The following is a 16079-nucleotide window of genomic DNA, read 5'->3' as shown; positions in this document are numbered from 1 at the left end:
GAGAGAGAGAGAGAGAGAGAGAGAGAGAGAGAGGCACAGGGGGAGAAAAAAGAGACGCGCACAGGGGGAGAGAAAGAGACACACACGGAGGTCATTCATGAGACAGCGTCTTTAATCGCTCCTCTTTTCTTCTTCGTGCCTTCCTCTCCTCTCCACCGCAAATGCCACTTTTGTCCTCTTCACCAAGTAGAGCTCACATACGGTAGCACTACGGCTTATTTTCGGGGTATGTCTTATATTTTTTCAACACATGAAAATCGTGCCATGCCTTATTTTATAGGCACGTCTTAAAATAGAAACACGGTAGGACTAGCACTGGCAAGAGCCCTCTGCATTCCTGATATAGAATGGCTGATGGATGGATGGACCAACACTCTTTTGCCATACACAAGAATCCCGAAGGCAAATAGGTGTTACCTTTCCTTGCAAAGACACGGCCCAGACTGACAACCTTCCTACTGGCTCATCTGTAATCTCCCATCCTCCGACGGAAATATCATTGAAAGGATCCGGCAACTGCATGGGATCCTGTTGGGATGGAATCTACAGCAGCAAGGGCAGAAAACACGCTTTGAATTACTTTCCTGTAATGTACGGAGTCGACATTCTTCCCAGCTGAACCTATGGTTTCTTATTAGGGGCAGCCCATTTAGAAATTGCTTGGCGTTAGCGTTACGATAAGCCCCCTAACAACATATGGGGACCCAAGGTTGAGAAAGGCTGTTCTAACTACCAAAGCAGCACAAAATAAATAATATTACAACTACGCTTCTCGGGGGTGGGGTCACTACAAAATCGCCCAATGAGATGCAGGAGTAAACGTAATGGATGTGAATGGAAAGAAAGGACAAATTGGAGGTGAAGTTGCTGGAACCCTCTGCACCAAAACATCTTGTTGCAAGTCCCACTGGTTGAAACGTTAATTTTTTAAAAAATATGCTTTTTGCCAAAACTCGTAGGGCAATTCAGAAACACTAAATGCCTCAACCCAGATGGGTAAGGCAAAGGAAAAAACTTAGAAACAGCATTCCCCAAGAGCCTGGAAGAATAAAATCACCTTTGCCCGGCATCAACACAATCAGGTGGACACCACTGAAAAGGCCCTGCTGCAAGGAATCCGGGGTTAGATCTTAGGTTTTGCAGCATAGCCACTGCGAAAGGCCTTGAGCCAGCCCTGACCACCTCCAGACACATTGCAACTTTGAAAAATGGAGTGGGGGAGGGAGGGGGAGAGACACCTTTGCCCATGTGTCTCGCGACTTGTATCTTCGGTACCGAATCCATCGCCTCCGCCGCACACAGGAATTCCACCTCTTGTCTTTGGTGTAGGTGGCTGGGAAATCTATAGCATATGTCCAGCCCTTAAAAAGGAAAAAGAAGGAAGGGGGAGAGAGCAGTCAGATATTTTTGTCAAGTATTGAGTTTACCAGAAAAAAACGCTTAATATACTCTAGGCAAGAACTAAGCACCAACCTCTGGCAAAATTAGCAACGCTGCTCTTATAAAGCAGCTTTTAATCCGCCAATATATAATCATAGAATTGTAGAGTTGGAAGGCACCCCAAGGGTCATCTAGTCCAACCCCCTGCAATGCAGGAATCTCAGCTAAAGCATGTTGCGATCGGATTGCCTTCCCAGCCTAATAAGAACCACCAACCAACCTAGCCTGGTTCTCTTGACACATTCAATCAGGGGCTTGGAACTTCAGGCTTGGGGGGCACACGTGGCCCTCCAAGTCTCGCTACCTGGCCCTCAGAACTCTCTCCAGCCTACACTTTCTCCCCAGGCCACACCCTTCACTAGCTTGACTTTGCACTGTCCTTGAGTATTTTTTGCCTGGCTGGAATTTGCCCTTCAACTCTGATAATGCCTCTTCCTTGCCTGGACGGAGGACAGAGAGGGGTGTGCGAGTCAATGCGTACTGTACAAAGGAAAAAATTATCCCCATTGCCCACTTTTGCACCTCACCCTGCACAGCAATGGCATGTGGCCCTGGGAAGACTGGCCCAAAGGGAACACAACGTCTTTTGTTCTGAAAAAGGTTCCCTGCCCCAGTTTTAAACGATAGGTTAAAGTAAACTAGGGTTTAAAGTGATCTTGCACTTTGCTCTTAACTTCAGTGTCTCCCAGAGAGGAAATAAACTAGAGATTGACTTGCCATTATATGTGAGCCACTGCTTATGGTTTGCCTGTCTCCTGGCAAATCATGATGGTAAAAACAAACCATGGTTTACTAGGAGCCTGCCAAGCAAACCACGAGTGCTGGTTTGCACATAAACTGGGCTAGGGAGAGGCTGCCCGATGTTGAAGCTGGGTTTCTAACACTTATAAAGAATAACCTCTGCAATAGCAATACTATCCCCTCCTAAGGCAGACATGTCCAACAGGTAGATCGTGATCTACCGATAGATCACTGGATGTCTGCGGTAGATCACTGGTAGATCATTGGCTTCCCCCAAAGAAGCTGAACAACTGTGGCTCCCCTAAAAAGCTCAACATTTTACCTCCTCCCTGAAAAAACTTTAGCCCCCCCCCAAAAAATAGGCCTTCCTCCTTCCTAAACAAAGCTCAACAACTTTGACCTGAACTCCCCCCAAAAAGGGGGTAGATCACTGCCAGTTTTTAACTCTGTGAGTAGATCGCAGTCCTTTGGGAGTTGGCCACCCCTGCTCTAAGGCAAAGGGTGCCAATAGCTTTGGCCTGGTGGGTCAAAGCCGGGTGCTGTGGGTGCCAGTCACAAAACAGCTTACGTAGCATGACAGCTTCAACACAGGATAGGGCCAGCCAGGGCAAAGGTGAACTGAGCAGCAGCTGAGACCATATAGTTTCTTGTGCATTGCAGATTTCGAAGAGGATAGTGACTGAGACCTTCCGTTGGCCTCCTAGGTGATGTCCTCTAAGGCTACAATCCTAGACATGCTCACATGGGTGTCAACCCCACTCAAATCAGTGGAGACAGATTACTCACTTATACTGCGTAGGGAGCAAGTCCCTCTGAAAACAGTGCAACTTCCCATCAACCACGGTTAACAAACTCTGCACATTTTATCTATTAATAACCGCAACCCACAGACTATCGCAAGACCATAATGAGGGTTGCTTGACGTCAATACGATTTGGAGGTACAAGAATCTTTTGTTATTAGTTATTAAATTTGTCTGCTAAAGCTAACGAGCCATCTGTTGCTACCCACATCTAAGGACCACGTGGCGCTGTTGGATTCCAACACCCATCATTCCAGCGACTGGAGGGTTAACCAGTTATTAATTTGATGTGCACTCCAGCATCAGTATAAAAAAGAGTGCAGAAGGGTTACAAGAAAAGGTAACAGGAATGGCAGCAGTAACAGTCTCAAAATGGCATAAGTAGTACTAGGAGACATGAGCTTGCCGTGACGTCACAGACACTATCCAATAGGCGCCTGTACAGTGGTACCTCTAGTTGCAGACACGGTCCGTTCCGGGGTGCCATTCGCACCCCGAAAAGTCTGCAGCTAGAGCGGCACTTCTGCGCAAGCGTGGAGCAGGATAGAGCGCTTCTGCGCATGTGCGAACCACGGAGGTATACACTGACTGTATAGGAGTGCAACTGCTGAGTCAGCATAAGGCTGCTTGCTTGTACACTCAAAGTTCCTGGGCAAACCTAGCCTTTGGAGACGCCTTTGACCTAGTGGTCCCTGCTTTCTATTACAAATAGCACCCCCAGCAACAAAAGCAACCAAACAAAAAACAAACAAATAGCACCCCCAGCTCAACCCCCCCCTTGGTAGCAAGTATGAATGCAGCGATGTACTTTGGAAGCAAGATAGCAACCCCTCCCCTTCAACATTGCTCCCTCCCTCCTCGCAAGAGGATGTGGATCCCTTTTCGATATTTTGCACCTACCCCTTTCTCTGTGGGGTCCCCTCCAAAACTTTCATCCACATACCAGTCAGATTCCCATTCCCAGTGAGGCGATGGCAACTCAAAGCTTTCGAGCATCTGATGCTTCAGCCCACTCACATCGCTCCACTGCCAGCGGTCACTGGGCAGTAACTTCTCGCAGAAGCCAATCACGGGATTCCAGCGCTGCCAGGGAGTGAACAAGAAAACGGTCACATGTTGTTGTACTCTCTTAACCTCAGGTTCCCAGGCATTGCTGGACTACAACTCCCATCGTCCTCTGCTGGTGTGGCTAATGGACGATGGGAGTTGTAGTCCAACAACATCTGAAGGGCCATAGATGTTTGACTTAGACCAGGGTTCCCCAAACTAAGGCCCAGGGGCCGGATGAGGCCCAATTGCCTTCTCAATCTGGCCTGCGGATGGTCCGGGAATCAGCATGTTTTTACATGAGTAGAATGTGTCCTTTTATTTAAAATGCACCTCTGGGTTATTTGTGGGGCCTGCCTTGTGTTTTTACATGAGTAGAATGTGCGCTTTTATTTAAAATGCATCTCTGGGTTATTTGTGGGGCATAGCAATTCGTTCATTTCCCCCCCGAAAATATAGTCCGGCCCCCCACAAGGTCTGAGGGACAGTGGACCGGCCCCCTGCTGAAAAGGTTTGCTGACCCCTGACTTAGACCCACATTGGCAACCTTAGATTGCCTCTGCCTGGAGAGTACATTTTGGGGCTCCAATATTCAACAGATTAAATCAATTAAGAAATCATTTGTTCAGCTAAACAAGTTGCAACGGCTCAGGACTGCAATACTTCAAGGACCGCCTCGCCCCATATAAACCGACCCGGACTCTGCAATCATCATGTGAGGTCTGGAGGGTGGCATCACGAGAATGGGCCTTTTCTGCAGCGGCTCCCCATTTGCGGAATGCAAAGACATACTCCAGGAAGGCTCGCCTGGCACCTTCATTATACATCTTTAGGCACTAGGGGAAAACATTCCTCTTCAAACAGGCCATTGGCTGATTAATATTCTACAGCCTTTTGTCTGTGTGTGTGGGGGGGGTTATTGTTTTGCTTCGTTTCTGTTTTAACTATTCATTTGTGCTTTTATCCTGTATTTTTACCTTGTGAACCACCCTGAGATCAATATATAAATTTAAGAAATAACAATAAATAAATAAAGTACCCCTATTAGCCAGCCAACAGATTTCCAGGATATATGTGCACAAACTTTAAAAGTAAAAGCTTGAGTGAAGACTCCAAAATTATATAAGGGTGGATCTACACCCGGGGGGGGGGACGACACACCGCTATAGATACCATATTTATGCGAGGCCACCTGTAGTTTCTGGTGCACTTTCAAATAGCACTTAAAGACAAACTGCAATGAAAAACAACAGGAAAACATTGAAGGAATGCCAAATTAAAACTCAACACATTCTGCACTCTGATGCTACCGTACTGGACAAATGAAGAGAAAGAGAAGCTCTGTTAGAATGTTTCTGCCTGGCTGGAATGTGTCCTTGAACGCTGATAATGCCTTCGGATTGTTTGGACGGAGGACAGAGAAGGAGGGCGTGAGAAATAGTGGGTGGGTGGAAACTAGCCTACTTTACCAAAGATAGTAATATTTACACGGTGGCTCCACCTAATTCTGCTGGGAAGCAACAGGCTTATTGCCCTCGTGCTTGTGGGATTCCCAGAGGCATCTGACTGGCCACAGGATGCTGGAATAGACAGGGTTTGGGTCTGATCCAGCTGGGCGCTTCTTAGCTTTAACCGCCGGCTTCTATTGTGGGCTCATCATCACCCCTTTCCTTTGCATACCTGATTCTCGTAGGTTTCTTCCTGGTACCGGATGGGGACGTCGTTGGAGTGGATGTAAACGTAGACCTGGTGGTCGCACGCAATTCCCCAGCAGCATTGCTTGACGGCAGAAACCCTCTTGAACTCCAGCTCCCCATCTCTGCAGAGTTCCCAGTACTGGCCGGTGGTGGAAAGCGTGTAGACTCGGCCAAAGATATCGACCGCCCACAGGAGAGAACCGGACGTGCTCATGGCTGGGAAGGCAAAGGGAGAGGGAAGGAAGCACAAGCACAAGCACGGAGGCCGGATCCAGTTTCTTTGAAGTCTGCCCCTTGCTTCAGGCCAAGCATTGAAGGCTGCAACTTGTAATGCAAAAAGGCTTAAGGGTAAAATCACGTACATACTTAACCTGGGAGTAAGTCTCACTGAACCCAGTGGGACTTACTTTTTGAGTAGGAAGGTATTGCAGGGCAAAGCAATGGTTTTTTCTCTATCTTGAGATAATCTGTACAGTGCTTGCATGCTTCTCTCGGGGTCCCCCCTTCCTCTCTTTCCACACCCAACAGACTATGAGGGGAGGGGAGGACTGCTCTTGCCCGAGGTCTGGCCTGACTACTTACAGTGATTTTTGGAAATCTGACCAAGTCAAATTTCAATACAGTATGGGGACGCGGGTGGCATTGTGGTCTAAACCACAGAGCCTAGGGCTTGCCGATCAGAAGGTCAGCGGTTCGAATCCCTGCAACGGGGTGAGCTCCCACTGCTCGGTCCCAGCTCCTGCCAACCTAGCAGTTCGAAAGCACGTCAAAGTGCAAGTAGATAAATAGGTACCGCTCCGGCGGGAAGGTAAACGGCGTTTCCGTGCACTGCTCTGCTTCGCCAGAAGCGGCTTAGTCATGCTGGCCACATGATCCGGAAGCTGTACGCTGGCTCCCTCGGCCAATAAAGCGAGATGAGCGCCGCAACCCCAGAGTCGTCCACAACTGGACCTAATGATCAGGGGTCCCTTTACCTTTACTAATTTCAATATATATAGGCAGGGCTTTTTATTTCAGCGGGAACTCACTGGAACTCAGTTCTGGCGCCATTGCCATTCTAAGACAAGGAGGGAGGTGTTCATGCTGAATTCCAGCACCTCTTTTTTTTTTAGAAAATAGCACTGCATATCGGATTGCAGCCCAGGAAGATCGAAGAACAAAATGCAATACATTAATAAATGTGTGCTACCACCTTTACAACACAATCCTAAGCGTGCTGACACATAAGGACATTCATACAGAAATCCATGGGCCCTAGGAGGTGCATTTAAGATTTGCAGCCTTATTTTTGGTCATACAGGGGAACCGTCTAATTCTAGAGCTGAAACGATAAATTGGAGTTAATCTAGTCTTCAAGTGGCAGGTTGGGACCCACTACTGCCCCATGGCCTGACCCAAGGATCCCCCTCTGGTGGAGTGCTCTCCCTAGGGAGACCCTCCTGGTGCCTTTGTTACATTGCTTTAGGTGTCAGGCAAAAATGTTCCTATTCTCCCAGGCCTCTGGCTAATTAAGCAATCTATGGCCTTTAAAACTTTGTGTGTGTGGAGGTACTGTTTCTGTCTGTTACTGTGAAAATTGGATGGCGCCTTATATGCCTCCTTCCAGCAACTCCTGCAGCCATGCTGTTGCCCAACATCTTGGTCTGTTTTCCTGTGGACCGCAACGGCCGGGCCAAGAGGGGGGTCTTGTCATCTGGGCAGCCCAGGACCCCCATGCAAACTGCCCAGGCCTGCGCCCCAGGGAGGTCACTTCAGAGCTGCCAGCGTGGAGATTTGGCTTCACCCCGGGAGGCGCATCCCATTGTCTCTCAAGACAGGCATACGCCAACAACAATGTATTTTTGTGTTTTTATATTGTAAACCATCCTATGATCTTTGGATGAATGGCAGTATGGGAATCAAACAATTTCAATTAATTTAATAAATAATAAAAAATAATAAAAAGTAGGTCACAACAATAGCACTAGCACAACACAAATACAGTGGTACTGTATCTTGGTTTACGAACTAAATCCGTTCTGGAAGTCCGTTCTTAAACCAAAGCGTTCTTAAACCAAGGTGCGCTTTCCCATCACAGCGGGGGACTCAATTTACAAACGGAACACACTCAACATGTTCTGCTTCCAAGGCAAAGTTCACAAACCAAAACACCTACTTCCGGGTTTGCAGCATTCTTAATCCAAGTTGTTCATAAACTAAGCTGTTCCAAACCAAGGTACCACTGTATATGATAAAGGTAAAGGTAAAGGTAAAGGGACCCCTGACCATTAGGTCCAGTCGTGACCGACTCTGGGGTTGCGCGCTCATCTCGCATTATTGGCTGAGGGAGCCAGCATACAGCTTCCAGGTCATGTGGCCAGCATGACAAAGCCGCTTCTGGCAAACCAGAGCGCACATGGAAACGCCGTTTACCTTCCCGCAGTAGCGGTTCCTATTTATCTACTTGCATTTTGACGTGCTTTCGAACTGCTAGGTTGGCAGGAGCTATATATATATGATAAACAACATGAATAAATGGATCCCCAAATGCATGGGGTCTGGAAATGTTGCAGTCTACCAGTTTGTGCAGCCATCTACTCTGCGTAGAATCCATAATGCAGGTTGCAATTCCAGGATCCTTGACAGTTTGGTTATCAAGCCTTTGTTTAAATACCTCCAGTGAACGAGAGCCCCACCTATCTAACCAGGAAACTTTGACACTGTGTTTAATATCCATTTGTGTCAGGCCTTCAACGGACCTGAAAACCAGCAAAATAATATCGGACTTGGATTGGAGAAGGTTCAAGTGCCCACTTAGTCACTAATTCATTGGGTCACCTTGAGCAAGCCGCTACCTTCCATAGCCTGTAGACTACCTCCATAGGGTTGTTGAGAGGATAAAATGGGGAGAGGAGAACAAATATATTCAAGTACGGGGAACCAATGATTTTAAGTACTGTAACTAGAAATCAGATTCTGACTCAACATCAGGAAGAACTCTGGCAGTAAGAGCTCTTTGAAAGTGGAACAGACTCCCTGGGAAGGTGATGGACTCCAGAAATTGGATGGCACCTGTCATTTATGATCTAGCTGAGATTCCTGCATTGCACGGGTGGGACTAGCTGACCCATGGGGTTCCTTCCAACTCTACAATTCTATGAATATGAAATGGAATCAAATCTATTTGTGGGCTCCTCCTTTCCCATGTCTGCCTGGCCACTGTGAGAACAGAATGCTGGACTAGATGAGCCTTTGGCCTGATCCAGAAGGGTTCTTCTTAGTGGCTGCACTGGCCCTCTGTGATGTACTGTACGTCAATAACCTTTGGAGAAAGAATGCCCAAGGGGTGTAGGGAGGAGAGGGGCGCTGCGTTGGCACAGGGAAGCAGAGATCATCAAAGCTCGGTTTTGAAGCCGGATGCAGTAGGAGCGAGCCTACTCTGTAATTCTCCAAACACACCTGTTTGGAGATAAGCCACACTCCACTGAACAGGTAGCCAGGTCAGGAGCAGACCCTGAGATTGCAGGGACCAAACCTGAGACCTAGGGGCAGCCCCGGCTGATGCCCTGGGGAGGTGGGACCTGGAGATGGGGGTTAATTGGGAAAGAGAGGGGACGAGGGTAGCAAAACAAAAAACGAAAAACCCATGTCTATGCTACAATTTGCAACCGGCTCCTGCCAGTCTGAAGCTTGCAAGCTTCATGCACAGTCTTATTGACTTTTATTCATTTATTCTTATTCTTATTATTAAGCGCGTCCCCGCCCACCTGGAGATTCAAGCCCCTCCACCTGCCGCCTGGTTTGTTCGCCAGGCAAACCTGGAAACTTAAGGCCAGACCCTGCTGCTGAGGAGGCACGCACCGGGCGGCGCTGTCAGCTGACACAGCAAACGAGGCGTCGGAGAGGTCATGTGCCATTGCATCTCTGAAAAAGCAAAGCTCAGCGACCACCAGAAGAAAACCGAAAGTTATAGCCGCGAAGGGGCCCGATGCGAACTGCGACCTACGATCATGCCACATTCGGAGAAGCTCGCCTACTAGACCCGCTCAGGGTCTAATCTCCTTACCTGAACGTCCAGCACGGCCGCCTTGGGCTTTTCCTCCACGTCTTGCGCACCGGGAGGGGAGGGGCGGCGGCGGCGGCGGCAGCAACAGCAGGAGACACACGCAGCTCCAGCCGCTGCCTCCACCAGCAACCGCAAGCTGGATGGAGGACGAGGAAATCCGGGCCAGCAGGAGACGCCCGCTCATTGGCCGAGAGAGCGAACCCTCCGCTGCTATTGGCTGCGGGCGGAATCAGATGGATACATGGCGTTCTATTTTCCGGCATGGTGTTCTATCTCCCCCCCCCCCCGCAGCGTCGTAAGGCCCTCCCACGACCGGCTGCTCCCGTATCACGCCAAGGGGTGTGCGCAAGAACGGTTTGTGGTGGGCAATCTAGCTGAATGAGCCCTCTGATTGCTTCTTGCATTTATCCTCGCACCAATCCACCCTGCATGGTACGTTAGGCTGTGGGAGGCAGTGTACCCAATGAGCTTCGTGGCTGAGTTGGGATTCGAACCCTGATCTCCCTTACATAGCTCAGTTGGTAGAGCATGGAACCCTTAATGGCTGGGTCGTGGGTTCAAGTCCCATATTGGGAAAACAATTCCTGTACTGCAAGGGGTCGGATTTGATGACCATCCAACTCTACAATTCTATGAAATAGCTCTCCCAGGTCATAGCCCAACACTCTGTTATACCATGCTGGCTCTCCATAAGATTGGACTACATCTCCCATATCAGCCCCAGCTAGCATGGTCCGTGGTGGTGGTAAATGATATTGAGCAGAAACCCCGGGCCCAAATGTCGCCCTCTTGGCTCTCTCCAGGCCACACTCTTTATCCTTCCAACTCTACAATTCTATGACTATGAAATGGAATCAAATCTATCTGTGGGCTCCTCCTTGTGGGCTTCCCACATCTGCCTGGCCGCTGTGAGAACAGAATGCTGGACTAGATGAGCCTTTGGCCTGATCCAGAAGGGTTCTTCTTAGTGGCTGCACTGGCCCTCTGTGATGTACTGTACGTCAATAACCTTTGGAGAAAGAATGCCCAAGGGATGTAGGGAGGAGAGGGGCGCTGCGTTGGCACAGGGAAGCAAAGATCAGCAAAGCTCGGTTTTGAAGCCGGATCCTGGCCATACCCCTCATTGGCTTTCTTTGGCACTCTCTCTGAGGTTTTGCTTTGATTCTGCCTGGTGGGAATGCACCCTTGCTTTCTATTAACGCCTCTTTTGTTGGCCTGCAGGGAATGGGATAGAGAAGGTGTGTAGGAACAAGGCCAGTGTACAAAGGCACGGTTATTGGCCCTGGCATGGGCCTTGCAAGGTTGCCTAGAAGAGAAGGAGGTCCCTGGGCTGAACCAAGGTCCCCTACCCCAGTCAAGGACGATGGGAGTTGTAGTCTGGCAACATCTGGAGGGTTACTGTTTCCCCGCCTTTGAACTAGGGTCTAGGGAGGTTATGCCAGAGTCTTCGTGGAAAGGTGGATTCTCGGGCAGAATTTGGGAATGAGAGAGGTAGCATCTCGCAGCTTTGAGAGAGGCATCTCAAAGTCTGGGGGAAATAAAATGCACCCTTGGTTCCTGCTCATAGCACCCTGTTCATAACATCACGGTCACCGTTTTCCACCTCCACACACTACACGTTCTGTGTGACTGCCAAGTAATTTAACTTCACGCGAGGTTTAATAAGGAGGGGGGGGGAGGATTCCATTTGTGACCAGATGGCAGCTGCCTCTGAAAGCAGAATTGATACTCTCTCCCCCCCCCCTTCCTTTCTAAGCAGACAAGGCTGCTTTCCTTGAAATGAGAACATTTCCTGCTGATCAAAGATGACAAAGGATGAGCCTGTCTGAAAGGGTATGTGTGTGTGATGGGCTTAGGGAGAGACCCATAACTCAGCAGGAGAGCATATGCTTTGGGTGCTGAAGGTCCCAGGTTGAATCCAGCTATACAGCCAGTTAAAACAGATCAAGCAGTAGGTGGAAGCAAAAATTCATTTTCCTGGAGAGCTGTCAGTCAGAATAGACAACATGGGGCTCCCTACATTGCAGGGAGTTGGTACTAGATGGCCCTCGTGGTCCCAAATATTTATTGTACTTCTGCAGAACTTAAGGTTCTGCCCAGCATGCCAATTCTTGTCTCTCAATGCTCCGATTCAGGCTCAGTTTCTGCCAGCCACCTGGCAGTCTGTTACTAGGAAGAGGAGGGATGGCTTTTAAGAACAAACTTACAGAGAACAGGTCCAGCAAGGACTATTAGTCACAAGAACTAAATGGAGCCTACACGCTCAGAGGCTGTATATCTGAACAACGTATTCTAGGGATGTATAACGGGGAGTCTTGCATTTCGGCCTGCTTGTGAGCGCTCCCAAAAATATGTGTGAACAGTTGGACTGCAAGGGCATAAGGGGAGGGGAGGGGGTTCAGCTCTTTTCCCTCGTGTGACTATTATAGCAATACGAATGGACTCCAGATGCTCAGTTTATATGTGAATAGGGCAGGCACTTGAATAAGCAAATGTTGCTATCTTAATCACATCTGCTTTTGTCCTGTGAAAGGCCACTTTCTCAACTCAAACCACATCAACACAATTTTTCAAACTGCAGCTCACATTGGTTCTGGCCAATAGGGAGGAGGATGGGAGGTGTTACCAGATGTTCGCTACCCCTTCTGATTCAAAAGAATCAAAGGATCATAGAGTTGGAAGGGACCCTGAGGATCATCCAGTCCAACCCCTTGCAGTGCAGGACTATGCAGCTGTCCCTGATGGGGATCGAACCTGCAACCTTGGTGCGATCAGCACTCTAACCAACTGAGCTATATAATGTGACACTCGTAATATAAGCCATTACTTGTTTGCTAATTGCATTTATAGCCCACCTTTTTCTCCACGGAGCTACAAGGTTTTCCCCTTCATTTGAGTCCCACAACAACCCAGCGAGGTAGGTTAAGCTGAGAGCCAGCAAGCTCCATAGTTGAGTGGGGATTTGAACCCTGGTCTCCCAGGTCCTAATCTGTTACACCACACTGGCTCCCTGAGCTATTATGTTCTGTCTCTCTATTGAACTGCAACATCAGTAGATCAACTGGCTAAGATTAATCCATTATTTTCTGTTCAGTTAAAAAGGGGGGCATCAATTAACCAAACATTTATTTTTTAATTAATTTGTGGTTTTAGTTATTCACAAAGGACAGAATGCCTCTTTTGAGATGGGGACTCCCTCCTAGAACACCCCTCCCAATGCCCCCTGCTATTGAGTCGTTAATTAAATAGAAATCTTAAATAAATAGAAATTTTAAAGTGAATTTACGTGTGCACAAAGTTATATACTGGTAAGTTACATTGATTACAACTCACTTGGAATGAAAACCATTCTGCGATATTTTACTTACGAGCTGGAAGTTGACGAATACCCCTAGGAACAAATAAATAAAGTATAAAACTCACGTGGGTGAATTGTCTGAGACAGACCCTGATACTCTCTTTAAAAAAGTCATTTGAGAAGGAAAGGAAATCTAAGCGGGGGGGGGGGGGAGAGGCACTGAGTTAATAGGGAGCTAATTGTTCTTTAACCTTGGGGAATAGGACACTGTGTGCTCAGCTGGAATATATGGAGAGGGCAGAAAGAAACTGCTAATGGTGGGAGCTCCCAGGCAGAATTGAAGAGGCCTTCCCCCACCCCCATCTTATTGGGAGAATCATAATACAGAAATAAAGCAGGTGTAGCCTTGTGCCAGCCTGGGGATCCATTGACAGAGGACTTCACTAGTTGAATGTCAACCTGTCAGGCAAAGGTACAGACTCTGTCAGGAATGATGGGGGAAAGTGGCTAATATGAATGTGGTCCCCCGCCCATCGGCGCCCAGGCAGCAGATCCTCTTCTTCTGAAGATGCAATTTTGCAGGACACGGGTATGAAGCTGCACCTGTTGAATTTCACCCTGTTTTGCAAAGGCACAGACTTACTGGGAAAATGGAGAGAAATGAAAGGAAGAGGGTGACAGACTTGGAAAGGTACCCACTTCCCCAGCAGGTGACCACACAGAGAGACCTGAACCTCTCCTTGAAGAAGTGCATTTCCTGCTGTTGATATGAAGTGTTGCGAAACAGAAAAGCAACTCGAGGGGCAAGTGACAATCAAATTTTCTTTGTTTCATCTTTACCTTTCACATTCTTAACGCAGCTCTCTCCTCCCCAAAGGAAAATAAAGGCGGCTAAGTCAGTAACAACAAGCACTATTCAGTCGAAGCACTTGATGGATTTCAGTTTGCCACGCAAAGCCAGAGGAACTCCTGTGTTGGGGATAGGACTTGGGAGGCCGGGATTTAAACCACCACTTAGTAATGAAGCTCACTGGCTGACGCTCTGCCTAACCTACCTCACAGGGTTGTTGTGAGGATGAACCGGGGGGGGGGGGATCAGGCATGCCATATTGAGCTCCTTGGAGGAAAGGTGGGATATAAATGTAAAATAAATAAAAAATAATTTCGATATGCAGATGCAGGAGGTGAGTTGGGGGGACAATCTCAGAAATGCAACCCACTTTCTTCAGACACAAGTGGAAAATCCAAACCCTCACATCCAGGGGGAGAGTTTGCTACTTTTAGACCAAGAGTAGACACTGTTGCGTCCTCCAGATTTTGTAGTCTTCAATTCCCATCAGCCTCAGACATGACTAACCGTCAGGGATGATGGGGGTTGTGGTAAAATACACCCCGAAGGACACCATGACCATCCCTCTTCTAAAAAAGCCAATGCAATTCTGGGCTGCATCAATAGGAGTATAGCATCTAGATCAAGGGAAGTTATAGTACCACTGTATTCTGCTCTGACCTCACCTGGAGTACTGTGTCCAGTTCTGGGCACCACAGTTCAAGAAGGAGACTGACAAGCTGGAACGTGTCCAGAGGAGGGCAACCAAAATGATGCCTTATGAGGAACGGCTTAGGGAGCTGGGTATGTTTAGCCTGGAGAAGAGAAGGTTAAGGGGTGATATGATAGCCATGTTCAAATATATAAAAGGATGTCATATAGAAAGGTTGTTTTCTGCTGCTCCAGAGAAGCGGACACAGAGCAATGGATTCAAGCTACAAGAAAGAAGATTCCACCTAAACATTAGGAAGAACTTCCTGACAGTAAGAGCTGTTTGATAGTGGAATTTGCTGCCAAGGAGTGTGGTGGAGTCTCCTTCTTTGGAGGTCTTTAAGCGGAGGCTTGAGAGCCATCTGTCAGGAATGCTTTGATGGTGTTTCCTGCTTGGCAGGGGGTTGGACTGGATGGCCCTTGTGGTCTCTTCCAACTCTATGATTCTATGATTCTATGACCTGAACCCCACTTCCCTAGGAGTCAGGGGCATAGCCGTGGGTGCAACTGCCCCCCTAAATCAAGTAAATAAAAACACTTAACTAAACGTAGAACTTGTAGGTTTTTGACAGATTTTTCTGAACACTCAGGGCCAAAAGAAAGTAATGTACAGTGGTACCTCGGTTTACGAACTTAATCCGTTCCGGAAGTCCGTTCTTAAACCGAAATCGTTCTTAAACTGAGGCGCGCTTTCCCAGTGCCCTTCCAATGTTCGGATTCCATTCTTAGACCGAGGTAAAGTTCTCAAACCAGGACACTACTTCTGGTTTTGCGGAGTTCGTAAACTGAATTGTTAGTAAACAGGACTGTTCTTAAACCAAGGTACCACTGTAATTTAAAAGTGTTCTAGTTACAGGTGAAGGGACCCAGGTGGCGCTGTGGTTAAACCACTGAGCCTAGGGCTTGCTGATCAGAAGGTTGGCGGTTCGAATCCCTGTGACGGGGTGAGCTCCCGTTGCTTGGTCCCAGCTCCTGCCAACCTAGCAGTTCGAAAGCACGTCAAAATGCAAGTAGATAAATAGGAACCGCTACAGCGGGAAGGTAAACGGCGTTTCCATGTGCTGCTCTGGTTTGCCAGAAGCGGCTTTGTCATGCTGGCCACATGACCTGGAAGCTATACGCCGGCTCCCTCGGCCAATAATGCGAGATGAGCGCGCAACCCCAGAGTCGGTCACGACTGGACCTAATGGTCAGGGGTCCCTTTACCTTTACCTAGTTACAGGTAGGTAGTCGTGTGTGTATCTGAAGAAGTGTGTGTGTACACGAAAGCTCATACCAATGACTAACTTAGTTGGTCTCTAAGGTGCTGCTGGAAGGAATTTTTTTATTTTGTTGAAAGTGTTCTTGAGACATTTCATTCCGAATCATTCATTCCACTGGATGATGATAGGTGCATAGATCCTTTTGCCCCCCCCCCCCATGAAATATGAGAACACCCCCTCCAGGCAAAGTTCATGGGCATTGCCATT

General features: G+C 48.1%; 1 protein-coding gene across 1 annotated transcript in view; it reads right to left on the bottom strand.

Moving 5' to 3' along the window:
- The window catches only part of TECPR1 (tectonin beta-propeller repeat containing 1), a 44913-nt gene extending 34857 nt beyond the window's left edge, over positions 1-10056 (bottom strand). The window contains exons 1-5 of the mRNA XM_035132311.3: positions 9773-10056; positions 5711-5943; positions 3884-4066; positions 1239-1361; positions 418-543 (exon numbers count right to left, since the gene is read on the bottom strand). Coding sequence (XP_034988202.3) covers positions 418-543; positions 1239-1361; positions 3884-4066; positions 5711-5943; positions 9773-9956 — 849 coding nt within the window. The 5' untranslated portion in view covers positions 9957-10056. The remainder of the gene's footprint in view (positions 1-417; positions 544-1238; positions 1362-3883; positions 4067-5710; positions 5944-9772) is intronic.
- Positions 10057-16079: the final 6023 nt, after the last annotated feature.

The sequence above is a fragment of the Zootoca vivipara genome, chromosome 13, assembly GCF_965207765.1.
Source record: "Zootoca vivipara chromosome 13, rZooViv2.hap1.1, whole genome shotgun sequence".
Lineage (NCBI taxonomy): Eukaryota > Metazoa > Chordata > Lepidosauria > Squamata > Lacertidae > Zootoca > Zootoca vivipara.
This window is presented reverse-complemented; position numbering and strand designations above follow the sequence as displayed.